The sequence below is a fragment of the Tamandua tetradactyla genome, chromosome 6 (assembly GCF_023851605.1).
Source record: "Tamandua tetradactyla isolate mTamTet1 chromosome 6, mTamTet1.pri, whole genome shotgun sequence".
In the NCBI taxonomy this organism is placed as follows: domain Eukaryota; kingdom Metazoa; phylum Chordata; class Mammalia; order Pilosa; family Myrmecophagidae; genus Tamandua; species Tamandua tetradactyla.
Window position 1 is genome coordinate 15,293,630 of NC_135332.1, and position 19,812 is coordinate 15,313,441.

Genomic DNA, 19,812 nt, shown 5'->3' on the forward strand with positions numbered 1-19,812 from the left:
GAATACCTTCCTAAAGAAGGGATAAGGCAACCAGGCGCCTGCCCTAGGAGTCTAAGGAACAAGGACTAGCCCCTCGGAGGCTGCCAGCAGCAGGCTCAGCTCTGCATTTGGCTTTTAATTATCTTTCCAGTTCTTGGTTATAAGTGATCTTGGGCAGGGAGCAGCCTGAACCCCACAGCTCCTCCCAGCCTCCCGTGCTGTAGCTTTCACCCAAGTTGCACTCCCACCATGGCTCAGGAAGCGCCAGGGGTTCAGGTTTAGAGTCTGGGGGCCAATAGTTTAACCCTCTCACCCCCAGCTGCAATGAAGTTCCAGGCCTCCAGCTCTTACCTCAGCTCACACCTGTTGTTGGACCTAGACCCAGACCAGGAGTCCCACCGCCACGGGAAATCCACGGAGCAGGGAACATTAAACAGGGTATAACAGATGAGCCACCCATCCTTGGGGCAGCACACTCCAGCCAAGAAGGGAAAGGCTCCGGAATCCCACGAATCATCTTACTGAGGATTAGGTGTATTAGAAATTTTCCACCTTACCATTCTGCTACTCTCACCCCTAAAATCATACAGAAATGTCCAGTTCCGTGGCTGCAAGCCAAGCAGCAGAGTCTGTGGAGACTAGAGAAGCTGGCTTCCCAGGAACAAGCAGGTGCTGTGGAAAAGAGCACTGGACCGAGACTCCACATGCTTCCTGCATCTTTCCAGCTTCCTCTCGAAGGCGTGGGGTTAACACCTACCCCACGTCGACTAAACCCACTGAGGAAGCAATGTCTCAGGCTTTACAGCCTCAGCAGTTAGAAGAGGGTCATGGTGTGTTTGTGGAATGGTTGAAGAATGAAGGCTGGCTTGCTTCACACTGTGCAGGGCTAAAAGCAACTGCTGATGGGAAATTATAAGCAAGAGCCCTAAAGATGGTCCAGGGCCAGTGACAACTGACAGAGAAAGGAGGTCAGAGTGGGAGCCCCAGAGGGAGAATGAAGACAGCAGGGAGATTCTTTGACCTGGGACTCACTTCCTCCTGAGGATTCCACTCCAGGGAGGCTGGGCCATGCCTGACCCAGGAACCACTTGCGCCAGGCTTCCAGAGCCCGGCAGGCAGTTCTGAGCCTGGCACATCAGCCACAGAGAGAACACACACAGCACAATATAAGTCCTCTGCCTTTTCCACCATGACATTGTCAAGGCCTCGGAGGTGCCCCTGGGCAGAGCAGGATACCCACAGCCCCTTGCCAGAGCTTCTCTTTTCTAGGAGACTGAGGCTGGGTGCCATCCATCACCAGTGGAGCACCCATGCAGAGCACATTTGTCATGTCTAGTACCAGGAAGGGTGGAGCAGGGGCTGAATACTAAGAACCACCTGCTGCCCAGAGCTCTCTCAGCCTCACCTACTCCCACACTCCTTCCAGAGACTCTCAAGGCTATCTCCCTGGGAGGAACTGATGCCCAGCTGGGATACACCCACGATGCTCCTGCTGCCTAATGTGGGGTGTGGAGAATGAGGTAGTCAGGACCAGTGGGTTGTAAAAGGTGTTTAATGCCCCAGTACTGTGATGGGAAGAAACTCTGGCTAGGTGGGCAGGAGCAGTACAGCACTGCCCCATCCCCATGTTCCAGCCTCCATACTCCCCTACCAAGCCCCCAGCAGCCATGGCCAGGGAGACCCTGGTGAGCCAGACACCACTGTTCTCCAAGACTCCAGACAGCGGGAGTGTGTGCAGGCCTTACAGGATAAGCACAGCAACAGTTCAGCCCATTCCAGCACCTGAAACTGCTAAGGTCACCATATTGACCATGGAAGTCATTGTCCCTGGGGACCTCTAGCCAGGATTCCCGCAGAACCCCCCCTGCCCCCTAACCCTGGCAGTGTCAGGCAGAAAATCCAGCTGGCCAAGAACCAGAGTGGGTGACACCCACGCAGTTCACTTCATACTTCTGACTCCAAACTGGAGATCCGCCTCCAGGTGGAAGGTCCCCGGAAGCCGTGCATTCCACAGGCCGCCAGGCCCACCTCTTCTCTGCTGTCCCTGTAGCCTGTGCTCAGCCCCAGAGTCCTGCCCCTGTGGTACTGAGGCCTGCAAGCCCCAGTGAGCCAGGTGCTGTGGCTGGCACAAGGTGGGAGGTGAGGGCAGACAGCCCCCCAGCACAGTGGCAGGTGGGTCTGGGCATGGAGGCAGGCGTGCTGTCTGTGCGGCCAGGATAGGACCCCTGCCGCGCCCTCCAGGCAGGCCTCCGGGTAGCACGGCGGTCGCATCGACCGTGCCTGCGCCAAACGCCTCCAGTCCAGGCGGGCGTCAGGGCAGGCGCAGGCCGGGCAGGCGCACGCGGCGGGCAGCGCCCTGTGCCAGGCGAAGGTCTCGGCCATCGAGCTGGGCAGGGAAGCATGGCGCGGGCGCAGGCCCCGGCCGCAGGCCGCACGCAGCAAGGCCTCCCGCCTGGCCAGCGGCTCCGGCCGGAGCAGTGGCAAGTCTTCCGGGTCGGGGGGTTCGGGGAAGAGCGGAAGGAAGGGGCGCCCCGACCGGTCGGCTCGAGGAAAAGAGCTGTAGGGACAGCGCGTGGGCGACAGGGGGCGGTCTGGGAGCGCGCACCGCTCGGAGGCCGAGAGGTACCGCCCACCGTGCCCGGCCCGCACCGGCCACCGGGTCTCCCAGGCCGGCCGGCGGGCTGCCCGCGAGACGTCGGGCGGGAGCGGCCCAGGCGTCGGAGGACGACCCGGGGGTGGCGGTGCCCTGCCCAAAAGTGGGGCACGGCCCCTGCCTGGCGGCGCCCAACCCTGAGAACTCGGCTCGAGGGGTGCGCCGGGAGTTGGGGGGCACGGACAGGCGGACGGCGGCGCACGGCGACCGCCCCCCCAGTTCTCGATGGTGCGTGTGGCGCGGTCTAGGGAGCTGCTGACGCCGGCCGTGGTCACCAAGTCGCGCGCCGCCTGCAGCATCTTGAGCACGCTGGCCTGGGCCGAGCTGGCCGTGAGGTCGGGGCTGGGCGGTGGCGCTGGGCTGCTCGGGCTCTGCACCCCGCCGAAGCAGCTGTAGACGCCCTGGGCCAAAGGGACGCGGCCGTGAGTGACCCAGTGCCTCTGGACCAGCCCCACCACCCGCACCCACCTCCCCAGGTCCCAGCAGGCAACTAGCAGTTGTGCTGTGAGACGCAGTCTCCAGAGGTCCACGTTCGAAGTCAGGCCCCCAGCTACTAAAATTCACAGCAAGAACTCAAACTCCTCTAGCTCTCCTGCACCACCTGCTGGGAGAGGGGGCTGCTCCTTCCCTGGGGACCAGATTTCCCCTCTGTCAATTAGGCTGGGCCATTGGCTTTATCTGGGCTGCTGCCCCTAAAGCTGGGGCCTGGGGCAGGGGGAGAGGGGGGGAGTAGGACAGTGGGCAGGGCTGGCACCCACCCTGCTGAAGGCCAGCAGGAAGTCCAGCCGGGCCATGGGGGGCACAGAGTGGCGGAGCTTCCAGTAGACCAGGTGCTCCCAGGCAAAGACCATCAGGGCCAGCCCCATGGCCACCAGCAGCATGTAGAAGACGCCCGCCATGTTGTCGATGTCCAGCTTGCTGCTCATGACCTCGTTCTTCTCGTTCTGGCAGATCCCGGACAGCCACACGGTCTCCAGCTTCTGTGTCTCCCCTGGAGGGTGGGCACACTGGGTTCAAGAACCCCTCACGAAGGGCCCCAATGCTCACCCCACATCTGGAGCAAGGAGGGGTCTGGGGGCAGCATGCCAAACACCCTGTTGTTCCTCATAGGAACCATAGGGGCGCGCAGCCCAGCAGGGGGTAGGGAGTCACTGAGTGGCAGAAAGAGCAAGAGCTGGGGTGGGCGGTGGCAGTATAGGGGTCCACCACATGCCCACCGCCCATGTGCCCACTAAAGCCTCACTGAGGGGGTAAGTGCTATCCAGTGCCCTCACTCATTCATCTGGGCCCACAGAGGCAGAAAGCCCTGATGCCAAGGGAGGCGGCAAGCACTCTCATTATTATATGCCATTGATAGGGAAGGCAGATAGCTTTTTCTCTAATAAGGATGGAACGCCTCTCAACTCAAAGTTCCCTCTGGGATCTGGAGTAGGCTGGGCCAGACCACTCACTCATGTGATCCCCCTGGTGGCAAGGCAAGCCTGGGCCCCTGCTCCAGGATTAGGCAGATCCTTGGGCCCACCCCAGGGAATCTCGCAGTGAATATGATGGGAGGAGAGGCCATACTGGGCAAAGAAAGCACTCATCACTGGGAAAGATCAGGGGAGGGGTCTTAGGGAAAGGGAAAGGGGCTCAGCCATCTCTAAGCCCCAATGTATGACCTGAGCTCCTGCCTGTCTTCCTGCCCCTCTGGCTCTCCCCACCCTAGTTCTTATCCCCTCCCTTCCCCAGTCCTCCATCCTACCCCCACTGCCTCAATCTCTCACCCCCAGAGACCTCCTTGCCCAAAGGCCCTGGGGACACAGAGAACAGTGGTGATCCTGGCCAACTCACTGGGCAGCAGCCAACAGGCAACTATTCCAACCTCTGTCTCTATGGCCCACCCTGAGCCCACCCTGACCCCCAGCAGTGGCAGCACCCACCGTCCCCCAGGAACTGCAGGAGGGCCAGGTCGATGGACCGCTTCCAGTGGGAGTCCTTCTGCATGGCGATGCCATAGCCAGTGGTGGCAAAGACCTTGCCAGACCCAATGGTCACCAGTTTGCAGCCTTCGTCCTTGCCCGCCATGTAGTTGAGGACAGCAGCATCATAGATGAAGGCGTCCAGCTTCCTGGAGACAGGCTGACCTCTCAGGACCAGGGACCATGCACAGTGGCAGGGAAAGGGGCAGTGAACCTGGGGCCTGAGGGGTACCCAGGGGAACAGGTGGGGAGAGCTTACTCTGGTTCCCTTGGATCCTGGATGCAGAGGGGACACTTTCTACAGCTCCAGGACACACCCACCCTCCTCCGAGAGGTCTGGAAATACACACTTGTCTTTGCCCAGTCCCTCCACCTCCCTAAAGGTCAGAGAAGGTTGCATTCACGGCCTCAGGATGCACCTCAAGACCACATGGTGGGTGACCATTTTTGTCTCAATCTCCATTCTGGCCCCAAACCTACCCCCTTCCAACTCCTCTCCTGGCCCCACCCCCAGGAATCCTGCAGCTCCTCAGAGTAGCACAGCTCCACTGTTCCCACTTTGGGTCTTTCAAGAAGGGACAGAGCTGAGGCTAGTCACTAGGTAGCAGGGAGGGACACATGGGCAGAGAGGATCAGACGGTAGGCATGGGGCGGGGGACCCACCCCATCTTAAGGCTGGTGAGCGCGTCCTCCACCGAGCGCTGGTTGAACTTGACCATGTGGGTGTGCATGTCGCGGTAGTTGCTGCGGATGTTCCGCTCCGTGCTGCCGTTGGGCACTGTGCCAAAGCGGAAGGGCGGGTACTGGCCCTGTGGCCGCTGAAACTGCAAACAGAGACCCTCCAGTTGTTCATAATCCTTCTCAAATCTTCCAGGCGCCAGAGCCCAGTCCCCAGTCTGGACTTACATACTGTCCAAGCAGAATAGTCTCAGAGACTGTCCAGGCCACTCGCATGCTTTACAGATGGGGAAACTGAGGCCCAGAACAGGGAGAGGCATCCCCAAAGCCCCTGGATCAGGGGAGTGAGTCTTCTCTCTCTCTCTCCATACCCCAGCCCCCTCCCCAGAGGGCTCCCCAGGTTCTTCCTGCTCCAGACTCCAGTTCAAATTCCCCCAACCCAGACTGTGCTGTGTACACCCCCCCAGAGCCTGCCCCTGCCCTCAGTGCCCCCTGCCCTCCACCTGCTGTGGCTCCAGCACCTTCTTGTCGCTGAGGCCAGACACAGTGTCTATATACTGCTCCTGGATCATGAAGGCAGCCAGGTTGGCAGTGTAGCTGGCAAGGAAGATGACGGCGAAGAAGGCCCAGACCAGCACCATGATCTTGCTGGTGGTGCCGCGGGGGTTCTCGATGGGCACTGAGTTGTTGAAGACCAGCGCCCACAGCAGCCACACAGACTTGCCGATGGTGAAGGATGGGCCCCCAGACTCTGGGGTTGAGCGGGAGGTCACTGGGGTGCCCTCTGCCCAGCCCAGAAGGTTTTGGGTTCCAGTCCCCAACTCCAAGGCTCTGTCTCAGCCCTGCCCAGGTGGTCCCCATCCCTGGCCACCCCCATCACTGGGGTCCACGCCCCAGGAAAAGTCAGCTCACCCTTGTTTCTCTTTGCTTCTCATGGACTGGGCATTCTCTGAAGGACCTCCTGACACCGAAGCCCCCCACCCCACCCCCAACTCTTGGGACAATCCAGTTCAGCATCCCTGTCCCAGGCCTGGGTGGGAGCTCACTTTTGCCACTGGTGAGGTTCTGGTTGTAGCTGACAGGGCTGAAGTACTCGAACATAAAGACGGTGACGGCCACCACGGTGAGACACATGACAAACATCATCACCCACACTGCAGGGCTGTAGGGCTCTGGGGACAGAGGAAGGGGCTCAGGGGTCTCAGACCAGCCCCTTCCCCATGACCCAGAAGAACTGGGATGCAGGCAGGTCTGTCCACAAGTCAACATGGGGGCCCATCAGCCATGTGGATTGAGCCGAGGGTGTCTCACTTTCACAGCAGCAGAGACCCCCCTTCCCTCTGTCCTCAGGCACATATCACCCCCCCACAAGCAATTACCCCTTGACTTCTCTATTCCCCAAGCTCTCATGCCCCCTCTCTCTCACCCCATCCCCAGAGCCACATCACGAGCCCACAGGCCTTCTCGGTGCTCGCTCCCTCTCCCTCCCCTGCCACCAGTGCCTCTGACCACCTCCTGCCCTGGAACTCCCTGCCTGGACCAGCGTGGGTGATCTGCCTGTTCTGCCTGGAATCAGAACCTCTGCAGTCAAGTCTAACTCCCCGTCCTACTAAAATGGAAACCAAGGCTCAGGGAGCTGGAAAGATTGACTTGAGAACTTTCTGATGAAATCAATTCAGTCTCTTCAATAGGAAATCGTGACTGCCAGAAGCAGCTGCTCCTGTGATGCAATAACAGTCCTCAGAGTGGTTAGGTGACTTGCCCAAGGCCACACAGCAGGAAGGGGCAGAGTCACTGAGAAGCCCCACCTGGCTCGTCCTCCTAGCGCTGTACTGCCCCACACTAGCAAGTTCAACCTGGCTCCAGAATGGGCACTCTGGGAAGGCAAGGATGGTGATGGCTGGATCCCCAACACCTACTAAGGGCCTTGACACAGGGGGCTGCTCAACAAATGCTGAATTCCTGAATCAAGTAAGAAATGAACACCTCCTTCCCGTGTTCCGGTTTCTCCTCCATCCCACCCCACCCCCGTTCTGCGGGCCCCCACATTCAGCACCTCCGGCAGGGCCCTCTGAGGCCAACTGCCTTCCCGAGTTTCTTGCCCCTCACAATGGCACCAACATGATCCCACTCCCCCCACCACCCTCCCAACACTCAGGCCTAAAAGTCAACACTGAGGTCCCCCGCAGAAGCTTTGAACAACCAGCAGGAAACACTTTTCTCCAAACTCTAGAAACCAGTTAAAGGACTGCCTAAGAAGGCAAGCAGAGAACCAAGAAAAAGACCACTTAAAACAGGTAGACCCTTGCGGCACCCTGGCGGCCTCTCTCCAACCCCTCCTGCTCACTCCCAGTGCAGATTCCTGTTGGGGCTCTGGAGGGAGCAGAGGAGCCCATGTGCACATGCTGGGAGCATGCATGTCAGGCCCAATCTGTCTGGTGGTGGACTGACAGAATGGCCGCCCCAGGACTTGCCCTGGGTGTAGAAGGCAGCCCACCACGCTCTCCTACCAGAACAGTATGGGAGGGCAGTCAAGAGGCTGCCTGGGGCAGGGGTGGCTGCCTGCAGGACATGCAGCACAGTGCCCACATGTTTTTCCTAGAGAAGAGGGGACTTTCGTGTCCACGCAAACAGGGAATTCCCAGGGCCACATGCACATGCCCAAGACAAGATGCACGTGCAGAAAGGACCAGGGAGACACCTACGCTTGGCCTGGAGCTATTCTCTAAACTCATTGTAGGGATAAGCCCTGAAGGAGAGCACTCCCACAGGTCAGTCTGCAAGGACTGAGAAAGGTGCTTTCTTTTTTCTTTCTTTATTATTATGTTGTTGTTGTTAGCTCCTGGCATTCAAGAAAAGTTCTGTCATAAAACTAGCTGGATACAGACTTCAAGAACAGAAGTCTGAGAGTCTAAACTCCAGCAATAACACATTAAAATATCAAATATTCCCCATCTCCACTCATCCACCTCAAGGACCCCTCTGCCAGGACGCCAGCATCCCTAGGAGCACCCGCCCCCCACCCACCCCAGGCCTCACCCAGGAAGGCCGAGGGGGAGACGGTGCCATTGCTACGTGCCACCATCACGCTGATACCCGTCTCCACGAAGGGCACGGAGAAATCCACAATCTCAGAGCGCTCCTCGTTGATGGTGAGGGAACCGATGGCCATGTCTGCCCGCTTGTAGTACACCTGGGCAATGGTGGCCACACGGGACTGGAGGAGGAGCCCCCACATGCCGGAACACTCTCCCCAACCCCCTCCAGGAACCCTGCTGGCACCCACAGCCTGGGGAACGCAATACCCAATGCTGACCAACCCAGGGACCATCACTGGGGGCAGCCCTGTCTCCCCCACCCCCTACCAGCTGAGGCACCCTTAGGAGCTGGGCCTGGGTCCTACCCTAATTGATTCCCTGCCCGGGAGGATATGCTGAGTGATGGTGTGTGGGGCCCAGGGCAGCAGATGGGGGGAGGGGGACCCCAGGCCGGGCCTACCTCCCCGATCATGCCGTTCCACACCCCGTGCACCCGCTTGCCGTGCTTGCCGTTGGTCACCAGGTACAGGTCGTAGGAGAACTTGACCACCTTGGCCAACTTCTTGAGGATGTCGATACAGAAGCCCTTACAGCAAAGCTTGGTGTAGGGGACGGCATCACTGCTGCAGGCGCCACCGAGAGACCACCAGCACAGGGTCAGCCCGCGTCGTGGCCCTACCCAGCCACGGCAACTACCCCCTGCCTGGCTGGTGCCCCTCACCAATACCCACACCTAAGACGCACATGACACCCAACAATCCCATGGCAGCACCCAGCTCACAATGGGCTTTGCCGTGGGTTCTCGCAGACCTGAAGGTGTGATTGCTCTGTCTGCGGCAGGGTACAGTGTTGGGCACGCAGCCTCCTGTGCCAGGGTCGGGGCTCTCCACGATGACGAAGGGCCGCTCTTCCAGCGTGGCCACCGTCAGGTGCCGGCTGTCCACCACGGGCTGCAGGGAGGCACTGTAGCGAGGCCACACCGGGTACTTCATGTGGAGGATGCCACGCTCCCAGCGCCCCACCTGTGGGGAGACCAGCCTCAGCCTGGGACCCCCAGCCCTGCTCCCACCCTCTGTGTGGGGCCTCTGGGTAAGGCCTGCCAGGGCCAAGAATTGCACCTCTACCCCATCACCGAGGGATGTTTGGGGCAGGACATAGGGCCTGGATTGCGGCATGTGGAGAACAGGAAGAACAGGGGGCTGAGGGTCAGAGGGGCAGGCTCCCTGCAGCCTGCTCCCAGCAGCCTACTCCCAGCCTTGGTCCCTGTCCTCTCCAATCCAACTTGCTGCCAACCCAGGGCAGCTTCTGAAAGCCCAGACCTAAACCTGTGGTCTCCCTGACCTTCGGCTCGAAGACCTCAGCAGAGCTCTCAGTGACCCTTACAGGCTTAGGTCCTACTTACCATCATCACCCACACTTCTTCCTCAGTCTCCACAACCCCACACACCACCTAAAAATGCCCCAAACCCTTAGGCCCCTCTGTCTCTTCCTTCCTGCCAGGCTCCTACACAACCCTTCACAGCCAAACTCCGCTGTCCCATTTCTGAAACCTTCCCCAGTTTCCTTCTTTGGAGGCACAGCTAATTTCTGCTGCCCCTGTCTTCTCCCTTGGTGCTTTGCACACATCTCTAGTCAAGCACTGATCTCGCCATATCCTGTTCGTTTACACGCCCATCTGGTCAGCACACACGTGGGGTGGTCAACTGTGGACAGAGCTGTGAAAAGTTCTGTAGTGGGCAAAGCTCAGAGCAGGGGCATCTCACCCACCCTGGAGGAGGCTTCCCCAAGGAGGAGATTTTCTGCTGAGACCTGGAGGACGAGGACAGTAGGGGGAATCTGCTCTGCTGCAGGCAGGGGATGAGCTGGGGACAAAGTGGGAGGAACCCGAGGGCCCCTGGGCTCACCCCCTTCTCACCATCTCCCACAGGCGGTGCCGGTTGAGGGCAATCACAACCATGGAGGGCTGGACCAGGTATCCCCCGGGGCTGAAGGAGAAGTCCCGGCCCTCCCAGGTGACATTCAACAGGTGCCTGCCAACAGAGAGAGAGGCAGGTGTCCACCCTGCCCACAGACCTGCCCAGGGCCTGACCCCTCCCTCTGCTCACCACCCCCACCAAAGCAGGATCTGCAGCCCACTTCCAGATCCAAGGGCTTTCCCTGGATCAACCTCATCTGTCTGCACGGCTCCCCATACCTGCCAGCTGTTTCCGTTGTTTTGTTTTGAGTCAGAAAACTCAGGCCCAGAGAAGTGAGGCAAACCTGTCTCAGGCACTCAGCCAGGGGAAGGTGTGGCCAGCGCCCCCAAGCTCTCCGCCACCCAGGTCCCTGAAGCTCCCGGGGCCCGAGCAGGGGCCCACCTGTAGTAGGCCTCCCGGGCAGGGCCGACGGGCCCGGGGTGGCTGCGGCAGTCCCCGGCGGGGGCGGGCAGGGCGCCGTGCTGGCGCCGGTAGCCGTGGGCGCCCAAGGCCAGGATGGCCACGCCGTCGCGGACCTTCTGGCGCAGACTGAGGCGCCAGCTCTCGGTGACCACGCTGATGAGGCCCACGGGGAAGGCGGCGGGCGGCGCGTCGGTGCTGCCGAGCGCCAGGCTGGGCACCAGCCACACGTGCCCGGGCCCCACCAGGCCCGCCTGCGCCGCCTCGGCGAAGAGCACCTCGGCCTCGTCGCGCGAGCAGTAGGCCACGAGCACGGGCGCGTCGAGCTGGCGCAGCAGGCGTTGCGTGCGCGCGCGCGGCCCGCCGGGGCCCAGCTCCAGCGTGAGCACGTCCAGCAGCCGCCAGCCCACGTAGCTGGAGTCGGCGACGGCGCGCACGCCCTCGAGGAAGAGCGCGTGGCCCGGGTGCAGGCTGGTGACGACGGCGAACGCGCTCCAGCCGTACTCCTCCAGCACCTTGAAGAGCACCTGCAGCTGCTGCTCCAGGGACACGCCCAGCTGCAGGAAGGCGGATCCCGGCTCCTGGGGGAGGCGGGGAGGGGGCGGGGCCTGAGCCGGGGCGGGGCCAGGCGAGCCCGGTCCCCAACTTCTGTGTCCCTCGGGTGCGCATCAGTGGTTGCCGGGCGACCACGGAGCCCCTCCCCGCGCCACCCCGTCCCGTCCCCGACGTGGCTCCTACCCGGCGGCGCGTCGTAATCACCTGGGGAGCTTTTGAAGCCACTCCCGCGCCCACCCAGACCTCAGCGGCCTCTCCGAGCCTGCCCGAAATGCACATTCTCGGGCTGCACCCTAGAGCTACTGGATCTGAACCTCTGGGGGTGGGACCCAGCAACCTGTGTTTAACAAACTCTTCAGGCGAGCCTTGAGCCGGCTGCTTTTGAGGTGCACTGCCTCGCATCGAATGACTTTGAATCTCAGAGGTGCACGGGGCGATCTTTTAAAAAAAGGGCAGTGAGGATTGAGCACCCCCGTTCAGACAGCTCACGTCGGGGCCCGAAAGGTGCCTGTGAGGCACCAGCCTCCGCGGGCCGCGAGGAAGTCCCTCCCCTCCGCCCGGCCGCTCCGGGTCAGGGCAGTCACCTCCTCCTACCTGCTCGTCTCCCCGCGCCCGCGCTAGCCCCGCCCAGACTTTGACACACTGAAACTGAGTCTCTTAAAAAAGCGAATCAGGGAAAACTCGACTTGAAGCCTAGATATGAAGACACAGAAGCCAGTCAACCAATTGCGATGTGTGGATCTAATTTGGATCGTGATTGAAGCAAGTAAACTTAAACATGACATTTAAGAGATAGTAGGGCAAAATCTGAAAACTGGAAGCGTCAATGACGATAAGGGATTTTTATTATTTTTTAAATGTGATAATGTATCGTGGTTTTTTTTTTTTAAAGCCCTTATTTGCTAGAGATCCATACTGAAATATTTATAAAGTAATACACTGGGCTTTGCTTCAAAATAATACAGAAGAGGCGGGAAATGGATGGGGTGAGGATGGGGCAGGGCTGGCCAAAGGTTCACTGTACTCATCTGCTCTTCTGTATGTTTTAAGTTCTCCACAATAAAATAAAATAATAAAGCACAGAAAGTCAGGCCAGTCTGTCCCCTCAAGACCTTCCTTGGCTTTTAGGGTGAAACCTAAATATCTTCCCATTAGTACCAGCTGCACTTCCCTCTCCAGTCACACTACTCTCTCCGTTCCTCAAAAGTCCCGGGCTCCTACCCACCTCCGCCCAGAACGCTCTCCCAGGCTCCCCACCCTTCTCCTCCCACCAACACCTCCTCATCTTTCAGGTCTCAGCTTAGACATCATTCTTGGAGACCCTCTCTGACCCCTATCCAAATGGAGGCCCCTGTGGGACTCCCTTGTGCCACCCTATAATTTTCCTTCCAGACACTTCTCCCAGTTTGTGACCACAGATGAATATGTGTTCAGAATTCTCTCCCCACGGGACTGCAAGCTCTGTGGGGCAGGTCCTTGGACAGCGACCTACCACATAGCCCTCTCTCCTTCAAGTTAACGACAGATGCCCAAAGGGCATGGCATCAGATGCCATCCTCAGCCAAGGGAGGCAAAGAAGCAGTGGGATGGTAGACCCTGGAGGGGACAAAGCCACCACAGCCAGAGGTGGGCTTGCCATTTCCCCACCCCTCATCCAGACACTATGTATCGGTGAAAGCAGCCCAGAAAGTTTATCTTCTAGAACATGGGAACATTGTTCCCAAGCCTTCTCTCTCCTCATCCATGCCATGCCCTCAGCTCCCACCTCCTGCCAGACCCACCCGAGCCCAGCTTCCCAGGACCTAACTCTCTCCCTGCCCCAGCCCATGTGCCCAGATCCCAGGTACCAGGTCCAGGCTCAACCCTCCCCTCCCCAAAGCCCCACTCTGGCTGCAGGCCCAAGGGATGAGGGGATATGAGTGGGTGGGCACCTTTGGGGTGAGGACCACAGCGGAGCCCCCACTGATGCTGAGGATGGGCACGTGGGTCTGAGACGAGATGAAATCGAGGATCTGGGCCACAGCCTCGGTGCCAACGTTGTCCTCGAAGACGATGCCATGGACACGGGCAGCACCCAGGAGTCCACAGATCTGGGTGAGGAGGCTGCTGGGGTTGGTGTTATTGACCCCCACGGTGAGGGCCTGGATCTCCAGGGGCAGGTCCAGGAAGCTCTGGGGAGTCAGGCGGGCACGGACTTGGGCTTGCGGCGGCCCCGAACTGCCAAACACTGCGGCCACCGTCATGGCCTGCTCGCCCGGCCCCGGGCTTGGCCCTGCCCAGGCACCTAGGAGTGAGGTGAGCAGCAGAGCCAGTCCCAGGGCCCCACCCATGGCCACTGGAGGGTCCTGCGGAGAGACCAAGACAGGTATAGGGAGGGAGACAGAGGCAGATGGACAGACAGGCAAGAGATGAAGGCCAGAGTCAGAGACACATATCCAGAGGATGAAATAGGGAGAAGAGAAGAAAGCCTCCCTCCACAAAGAGAGGCAGAGGTACAGGGAGACAGACAGACAGATAAAGAGAAAGAGACAGGTTAGCTGAGCATTCCCAGGGTATCACAGAGGGGCAGGGGCTGGGGAGGAAACTGAGTCATGATGGGGCCACCACTCTCCTCCATTCTATTGAAGACAGCACTCTTGGCTAGAAAGACCAGAACTTCCAAAACTCATCGACCCAGGTTCTTCCCTAGGAAGATGCCCCAAGAAGGTTTGTCTGGTGCTTACATGCATCTATTTGAGTCGGCCAGACCTGACTCTGAGTCCCACTTCTGCCACTTAGTACCTGTGTGATCTTGGACAAGTGACTTAGCCTCTCTGAGCCACGTTTCCTTGCCTGTGACAATCAGGTGACAGCCCATCAGTCAGGTGTAGCAGGCAGCTCTCATCACCTATCCCTGCGGACTCTCTGCTTCAGTGCAAACTCCTGAATCTTCCATCCACCTCCCACCAGAGCACACGCTATTGGTCAGCATCTCCTCCTCACCCTGGCACCAGCCCGGAGAGGCCTCCTCTGTGTGGGCCTGCCTGGCACAGAGCCCCCTCCTCCTGGGCCTTGGACAGGCCTGTATCCCTATGGCAGCAGCAATTCCAGAGTGTGACACCACTACCTGTCCCAGGGCTTGGGGCTGCCTGAAGCCCTGAGGCATCTCACACAAGCTGCTGCCCTAGGCCACAACCACTGGGGGATCTTTCAAACCAAAGCCAAGGGCCTGGTACATGTCCCTGCTAGACGTCATTGTCAGGGGCTGGGACCAAGAGCCAAGCCAGTGAGAGTAATTTAAATCCTGGGTGGCACCCACCAATGTAGCCCTTCCTCCCAGCCGGCCATGGGCACAGCTTTTACACCTCCTTCATCATTATCACATCCCAACAAAACTTCGATCAGAGCCAAAGGGTAAACCGGGTGGGTCTGCCGCTCCAACCCTCCTTGGAGGATTTACCCATCTCTGCTGTAGAAACCCAGACAAAAACCAGCTGTTGCCAACACTGCTGCCTCTGACCTTCCCAAACGCCTGCCCCAGAAAGCACACTTCTGTGGCTTGAGAAGATGACTGGGCAGGCTCTAGCTTTCTACCTGAGCTTCCTTTTTGCCGGCTGCCCAATAGCTCTCTTCCTTTTGTTCAGTTCTAACTTCTTGCAGACCCATATGCACTGGGGCTTTAGTTCTAAGGAAGCTAGAGAGAAGGAAAGCACAAGAGGCTGCCAGGGAACATTCAAGAAACTTCCTCCTCTTTTCCTTAGGGATGCTAAAAGGATGTCTCCAAGGGAAGCCACTAGACACTCTTTAGTTCAGCAATTAAATTTGACACATGTACTGAGCATCTTCTGGGTACTAGGTACTGGGTGGTGGAATGCCAGCACAGTAAGACATGGTCCATGTCCCTTAAGAACTCAGACTCACATCTGCAGGAGAAGCAGTTTGTTATTAGCACCTCCAATATCCTTTTTCTAAACTTATTTTTTCTTCCACCAACATATTGCCCTCAGTATTCCCTCCAAGCTCCCAGTATCCTCCAGAAATACCTTCTCTTAGTTGACGACCAAGAGCTCATTCACATGGAGGTAAAAGGAACGGATAATAGCTTAAGTGTTATCATTCCCAGGGCAGCTGTATCTTTAATAATAGTCTAAGCCTTAAACTCATTGCCTAGTGGTAGACTCTCAGGCATTAGATAAACTGAGACGATAGGAACCCTGGTGGGGGCTGGAGAGGAATACTGTGCTGCTTTTGATACCCTTGAACTCTTCCCCACATGTCTGGTCTCTTAGCACGCCAGCATAGAGTGTCAGCTCAGATCCGTCTTTGAGTCTGGGATGGGATCCTAAGCCATGCCATCCCACCCCACACAACTGCAAAGAGCACACTCACACTTGCCACACCTTTGTAAAGCTGCTCTACGCTCACCTCTACCCACACCTGCAATTGGGAATGTCAGACACTGCAGGTGCCTTGCCTCCAAGGCCCCAACACATATATTCTCTGCCCTCTGGGAATCCCCAAATCTCCTCCCAACTCTGCCTTCAGCTCCGAGCTCTACATGTGTGTGGTCCAATACAATAAGTCCTAGCCACATGTCACTACTTAGCACTTGAAATGTGGCTATGGGCAATGAAGCATGCTGGAAGTATGAAACACATATGATTTTGAAGACTTAGTATGAAAAAGAAGAACATAAAAGATCTCATTCATACTTTGATATTGATAACATATTGAAATAATATTTTGGATACATTGACATAAAATATACAATTAAAATTAATTTCACCTGTTTCTTTTTCCATTTTGAAATATGGCTACTAGAACATTTTGTGGCTCTCATCATAGTTCTAATGAACAGCACAGCTCCAGATGGAGGACACAGCCCTCCCCTGAACCCCAAAGAGGCACTGCCTTGAGGGGAAGTTGAGGCAGGTTATCTCCCACTAAGGGGTCTAATTTGCGGGTGCGATCACAGAATGCCTCTGTAGGGAGGGGTCCGAATGGGGCAAGTAGTGTCTGAGCTCCAAGTAGCAACAGGAAGATTCCAAAGCCTCATCACATGTCCCACCCACCCAAACCTGCCTGTCCCACAGGCCTGAAACCTTCCTTTGCCCACTGTCCCCCTTCCTCAAGCAGCACAGCCTCTCCGTAGTGCCCACAGGTGAAGTCCAGATACCCTAGTCCCATGATAGGGCCCATGTACCCAACCCCAGCCAGCCGTCCCCCTCTCCATGGACCCCACACTTCAGCCAGTCTGCTGGTCCAACAACCCCACACTCTCTATATCTCCTGGCCTTGGCGCCTGTTGCTCCCCCAGGCTGAATGTCCTCTTCCCACCACCTCCCCTTGTTTATATGTCAAAATTCCATTGTTCTTCAAAGTCCAGCCTAAGTCCCTCTCAGGGCACCTGTCTTGATCCATGGAGTGAAGACGAGGTGTTTGTCAAGATCTGGGCCTGTTGCCCTCCCTCCCTCTGTTCTTCCCCCTCCTCTGGGTCCCAGAGCCCCCTCTATGCCTCTGTTGAGGCCCCCTGCATTCGTCCCTCTAGCAGGTGCCTGCCCATCTGCCAAGGGCCACTCCCCACACTGGACTGTGGGCTGCTTGAGGGCAGAGGCCTTGTGTTAGGGACGCTGGACCACCCACGTGGGGTCTCCCCCTTTCACAAAGTGCATATTAAATAAACATTCAGTTATCATCAGGTTCCCCCAAAAGGTCCAAGAGAGGGTGGCGGTGATCAGTTCTCCCTGGCGCTCAGCCTTACCTTAAATGACCTGGACATTTCCACCTGCTGAAGGCTCTCTCTTCCCCTCCACTCCCCAAGTCGCAGGCAGGCTTCCGCCGGATGTGCACACACACTTTCACACTCACGTCAGGCTCTGCTGACACCCCCCTTTCCAGGCCTTGGTCTCGGGAGTCTGCTGCCACCCACCAGCTCTGCTGCTTCCAGAGAAGCTGGGACCCGCTCCTCTGGACCTACCGCCATTGGGGCGAGCGGCCCCTTCTGGCCGTCGGGTTTCCCTCCCTCCCTCTTGCAGCGCTAAAACCCTAACCCGTGCGTCGAGGGAGAAGACCGCCCCTCCGTCTTGCCCCCACTGGCAGGGGCGCCGAGTTCTCCCTCCTCCAAGATTAACTCCCCCCACTCCTAATAACTCCGCCCGGGACTCCGGGGGGCGACCTGACCACACACCCCCCCCACGGCTCCCCCTCCGGCAGGAATCTCTTACACTCCGGCTGCGAAGTTCGGGGTGTTTTTAGGTCGGCGATAAATAATTCACAGGGAACGTGGCATCAGGCTCCCCCCGCAGGGGGAGGGGGCGCGAGCGGCGAGAGCCACTGTCACCCGCGGCTCAAGGACACTCGCGATGCGGCGGCGGCGGCGGCTACGACTCCGGGCGCGGAGACCCGCGCCACGCCTCCTGGCGGCCAAACCTGGCGCCAAGCACGCTGCGTCCCCCACCCCGCTGCTGCTCCCGGTAGGCGTCCCGGGCTCTCCTCCGCCACCCACTCCCCTCTCCCAAGCAGGGTCGCGACCCCAAGGCCAAGCCGGTGGGGGTGCCGAGCTTGCCTACTGGTGGGGCGGTGGGCCCGGCCTTGGCGCCCGGAGCGAACCCAGGAGCTGGTTTCCAGTCTACGCTCCGCGTTCCTAATTCTACAAGTGCGGAGTTTACAAGCTGGAAGCCAACTGGCGCGGCCAGAAACTAGACCAGCTGCGAACAGGCGCCGGCGGGGAGGGGCTCTCCCCAAATAAGTTCCTTTCCTCGGTTTCCCGGTGTCCCGGAGTCCGGGTTCGGGTCGGGACCGCGCCACTATCCGAGGGTTGGGGGAACCGAGCCACAGGTCCCTGCGAACAGGGCTAGGAACCAGGGTGGACCAATGGGGTGCGCGTCGGGGCCGGCCAGAAATCCCCGCCTCGTTCACCCAGCAGGAGCTTCGAAGGGACGCACTCTTGGGGATTTTCAGGCTGCGCATCTCCACGGCCCTGTCCGCCTCAGGCCTAGGCACTAAAGGGGTTCTTCGGGTTTCCCTTCCCGGCCGTCGGGGATCCTGGCCCAAGCCCCGCTGGGCAGGGCCCAGCACCCCGGGGCGCACGGCTGTCCCAGGGCCTTCCTTTGGCGTCCTCGGATGCCTGAGATCGCCGCGCGGGGGACAACTTTGGGACTATCCCACCACCCTGCGAAGCGCACTCTGATTCCCTAAAGCCAGGGCACAGGAGAGGAGGAAGGAGAGCTGGGAGGGGAAGGCCTGGGGGAGGCACAGGTGAAGGGGGCGGTTTGGGAGGACAGACGCCCGTAGTGGGTGCTTGGTAGCATTCGGAGAACGAGGGTCCGGGCTCCTGTAGCCACTCGCAGCCCCTTTCCCCCACTGCGCTCCGTGCCCTCTCCAGCCCTCTGCGCGCTGGCCGAGCCCAGCCGCGGTCCCAGCTGCCGGCCCTGCTCCCGACCCAGGCGGCTTCCAGCAGCAACAGTTGGGGAGCCCCGCAGCCCCGAGTCCTGAGTCTCCGCACCGCCCCCTCCCCGGTGGTGCCGCCGCGCCAGGCGGAGGAGGAGGAGGAGGGCTCCACGACCCCGAAAACCAGCGTCTCGGGCGCCTCACCCGCGTCCTTCCCTCGCGGCCGCCGCGCGCCTGTCTCCTCGGCCTCACTCCCTCGCCTCCTCTCCGCCCGCCCGGGCCCGCCCCATCATTCCCCCCATCCCCGGGCTCGGAGCGCGAGCCGGACTCTCCCCGGTGTCCCGCGTTTGTCGCCTCCGTCCTTGCCCGCGCGGCGCCTGAGCCCAGCCCCAAGTTGGCGGTGAAGTTGGCGCCCCCCGCTCGCCGCCCGCCACTCACCGGAGGGAAGCGGCGCTGCGCCCGCGCCGAGAGCCCCCGCCGGCCTCCTCCGGCGCGCTGCACACCCGGGCGCTGGGCTCCGGCGCCGCCGGCTGCTGGCGCGCTCTCTGCCCCCCTCGGCGGGAGCCCGAGCCCCGGCGCGGCCTGGCAGGCTGGCCAGGGCCGGCCCCCGCGTCCCAACCGTGCCCGCTGGGCGCCCGGCTCCGTCTCCGGGGCAGGCGCGCCGCCCTCTGTCTCCCGGCGCTCGGCGACCGACTGCGCCCAGTGCTCGCCACCGCCGCCCGCCCGCCCCGCCGGGGCCCGCCGCCTCCGCCCCGCCCCGCCCGGCCCCGCCGCCCGCGCCCTCCTGGCCCCTCCCCGCCCCCCTCGCCAGGACTGGGCCCCGGTCCCCGGGAGCAACTGCCCCTCGGGGAAAACCCGTCCGCCCGGAGCCGTGGGCTCGAGCCCGCCGCACACTAGGTGTGTGACCTTGGGCCAGTCAGCTCATTTCCAGGATCCCTGGGCGTATAAAGTGAGGCCAGCAATTCCTCTATCTTGGGGCTGGAATGAAGGGTAGTGAACACGCTTCCCAACTGTAGCGCCAGGGAAGCTGACGGACTGTGCTTAAAACGCAGGTCGATCTGGCTGGAAACCCACCCAGTGGGAGACGCTGAGCGGGCAGCAGGGTGAACCCAACCATCCTCCCCGCCACAGTAGCAGATGGGGCAAGCTGCTGCCCGGCCCACTCCCTGCCACTTTTCCTGTTCTCACTGGGGCCCGACCTGGGT

General features: G+C 59.9%; 1 protein-coding gene across 2 annotated transcripts; it reads right to left on the bottom strand.

Annotated features, from left to right (window-relative positions):
- Nucleotides 1-1,377: 1,377 nt before the first annotated feature.
- Nucleotides 1,378-13,584, bottom strand: GRIN2C (glutamate ionotropic receptor NMDA type subunit 2C). 2 transcript variants are annotated; one of them, XM_077162992.1, is made up of 13 exons: nucleotides 13,171-13,569; nucleotides 10,667-11,265; nucleotides 10,225-10,339; nucleotides 9,120-9,331; nucleotides 8,770-8,932; nucleotides 8,311-8,464; nucleotides 6,318-6,443; nucleotides 5,793-6,022; nucleotides 5,257-5,417; nucleotides 4,555-4,742; nucleotides 3,391-3,623; nucleotides 2,482-3,033; nucleotides 1,379-2,400 (listed from the first exon to the last, which is right to left on the bottom strand). In XM_077162992.1, exons 1-13 carry the CDS (start codon nucleotides 13,567-13,569, stop codon nucleotides 1,924-1,926), a joined length of 3,609 nt encoding a protein of 1,202 aa, XP_077019107.1. In that variant the 3' UTR covers nucleotides 1,379-1,923. The 2 variants fall into 2 exon arrangements, with proteins under 2 accessions (XP_077019106.1, XP_077019107.1); XM_077162991.1 differs by having other exon boundaries at nucleotides 1,378-3,033; nucleotides 13,171-13,584.
- Between the last annotated feature and the right edge of the window lie 6,228 nt (nucleotides 13,585-19,812).

Bases quoted from the DNA above. Each gene is read 5' to 3' on its own strand.
- GRIN2C (XM_077162991.1), bottom strand. From the start codon at position 13,569: ATGGGTGGGGCCCTGGGACTGGCTCTGCTGCTCACCTCACTCCTAGGT. The intron at 10,340-10,666 runs GTGGGCCCCTGC...CTCTGTTGGCAG, and splicing joins GCCCGGGAGGCCTACTACAG to GCACCTGTTGAATGTCACCT. The intron at 6,023-6,317 runs GTGAGCTCCCAC...GCTCAACCCCAG, and splicing joins GAACCTCACCAGTGGCAAAA to AGTCTGGGGGCCCATCCTTC.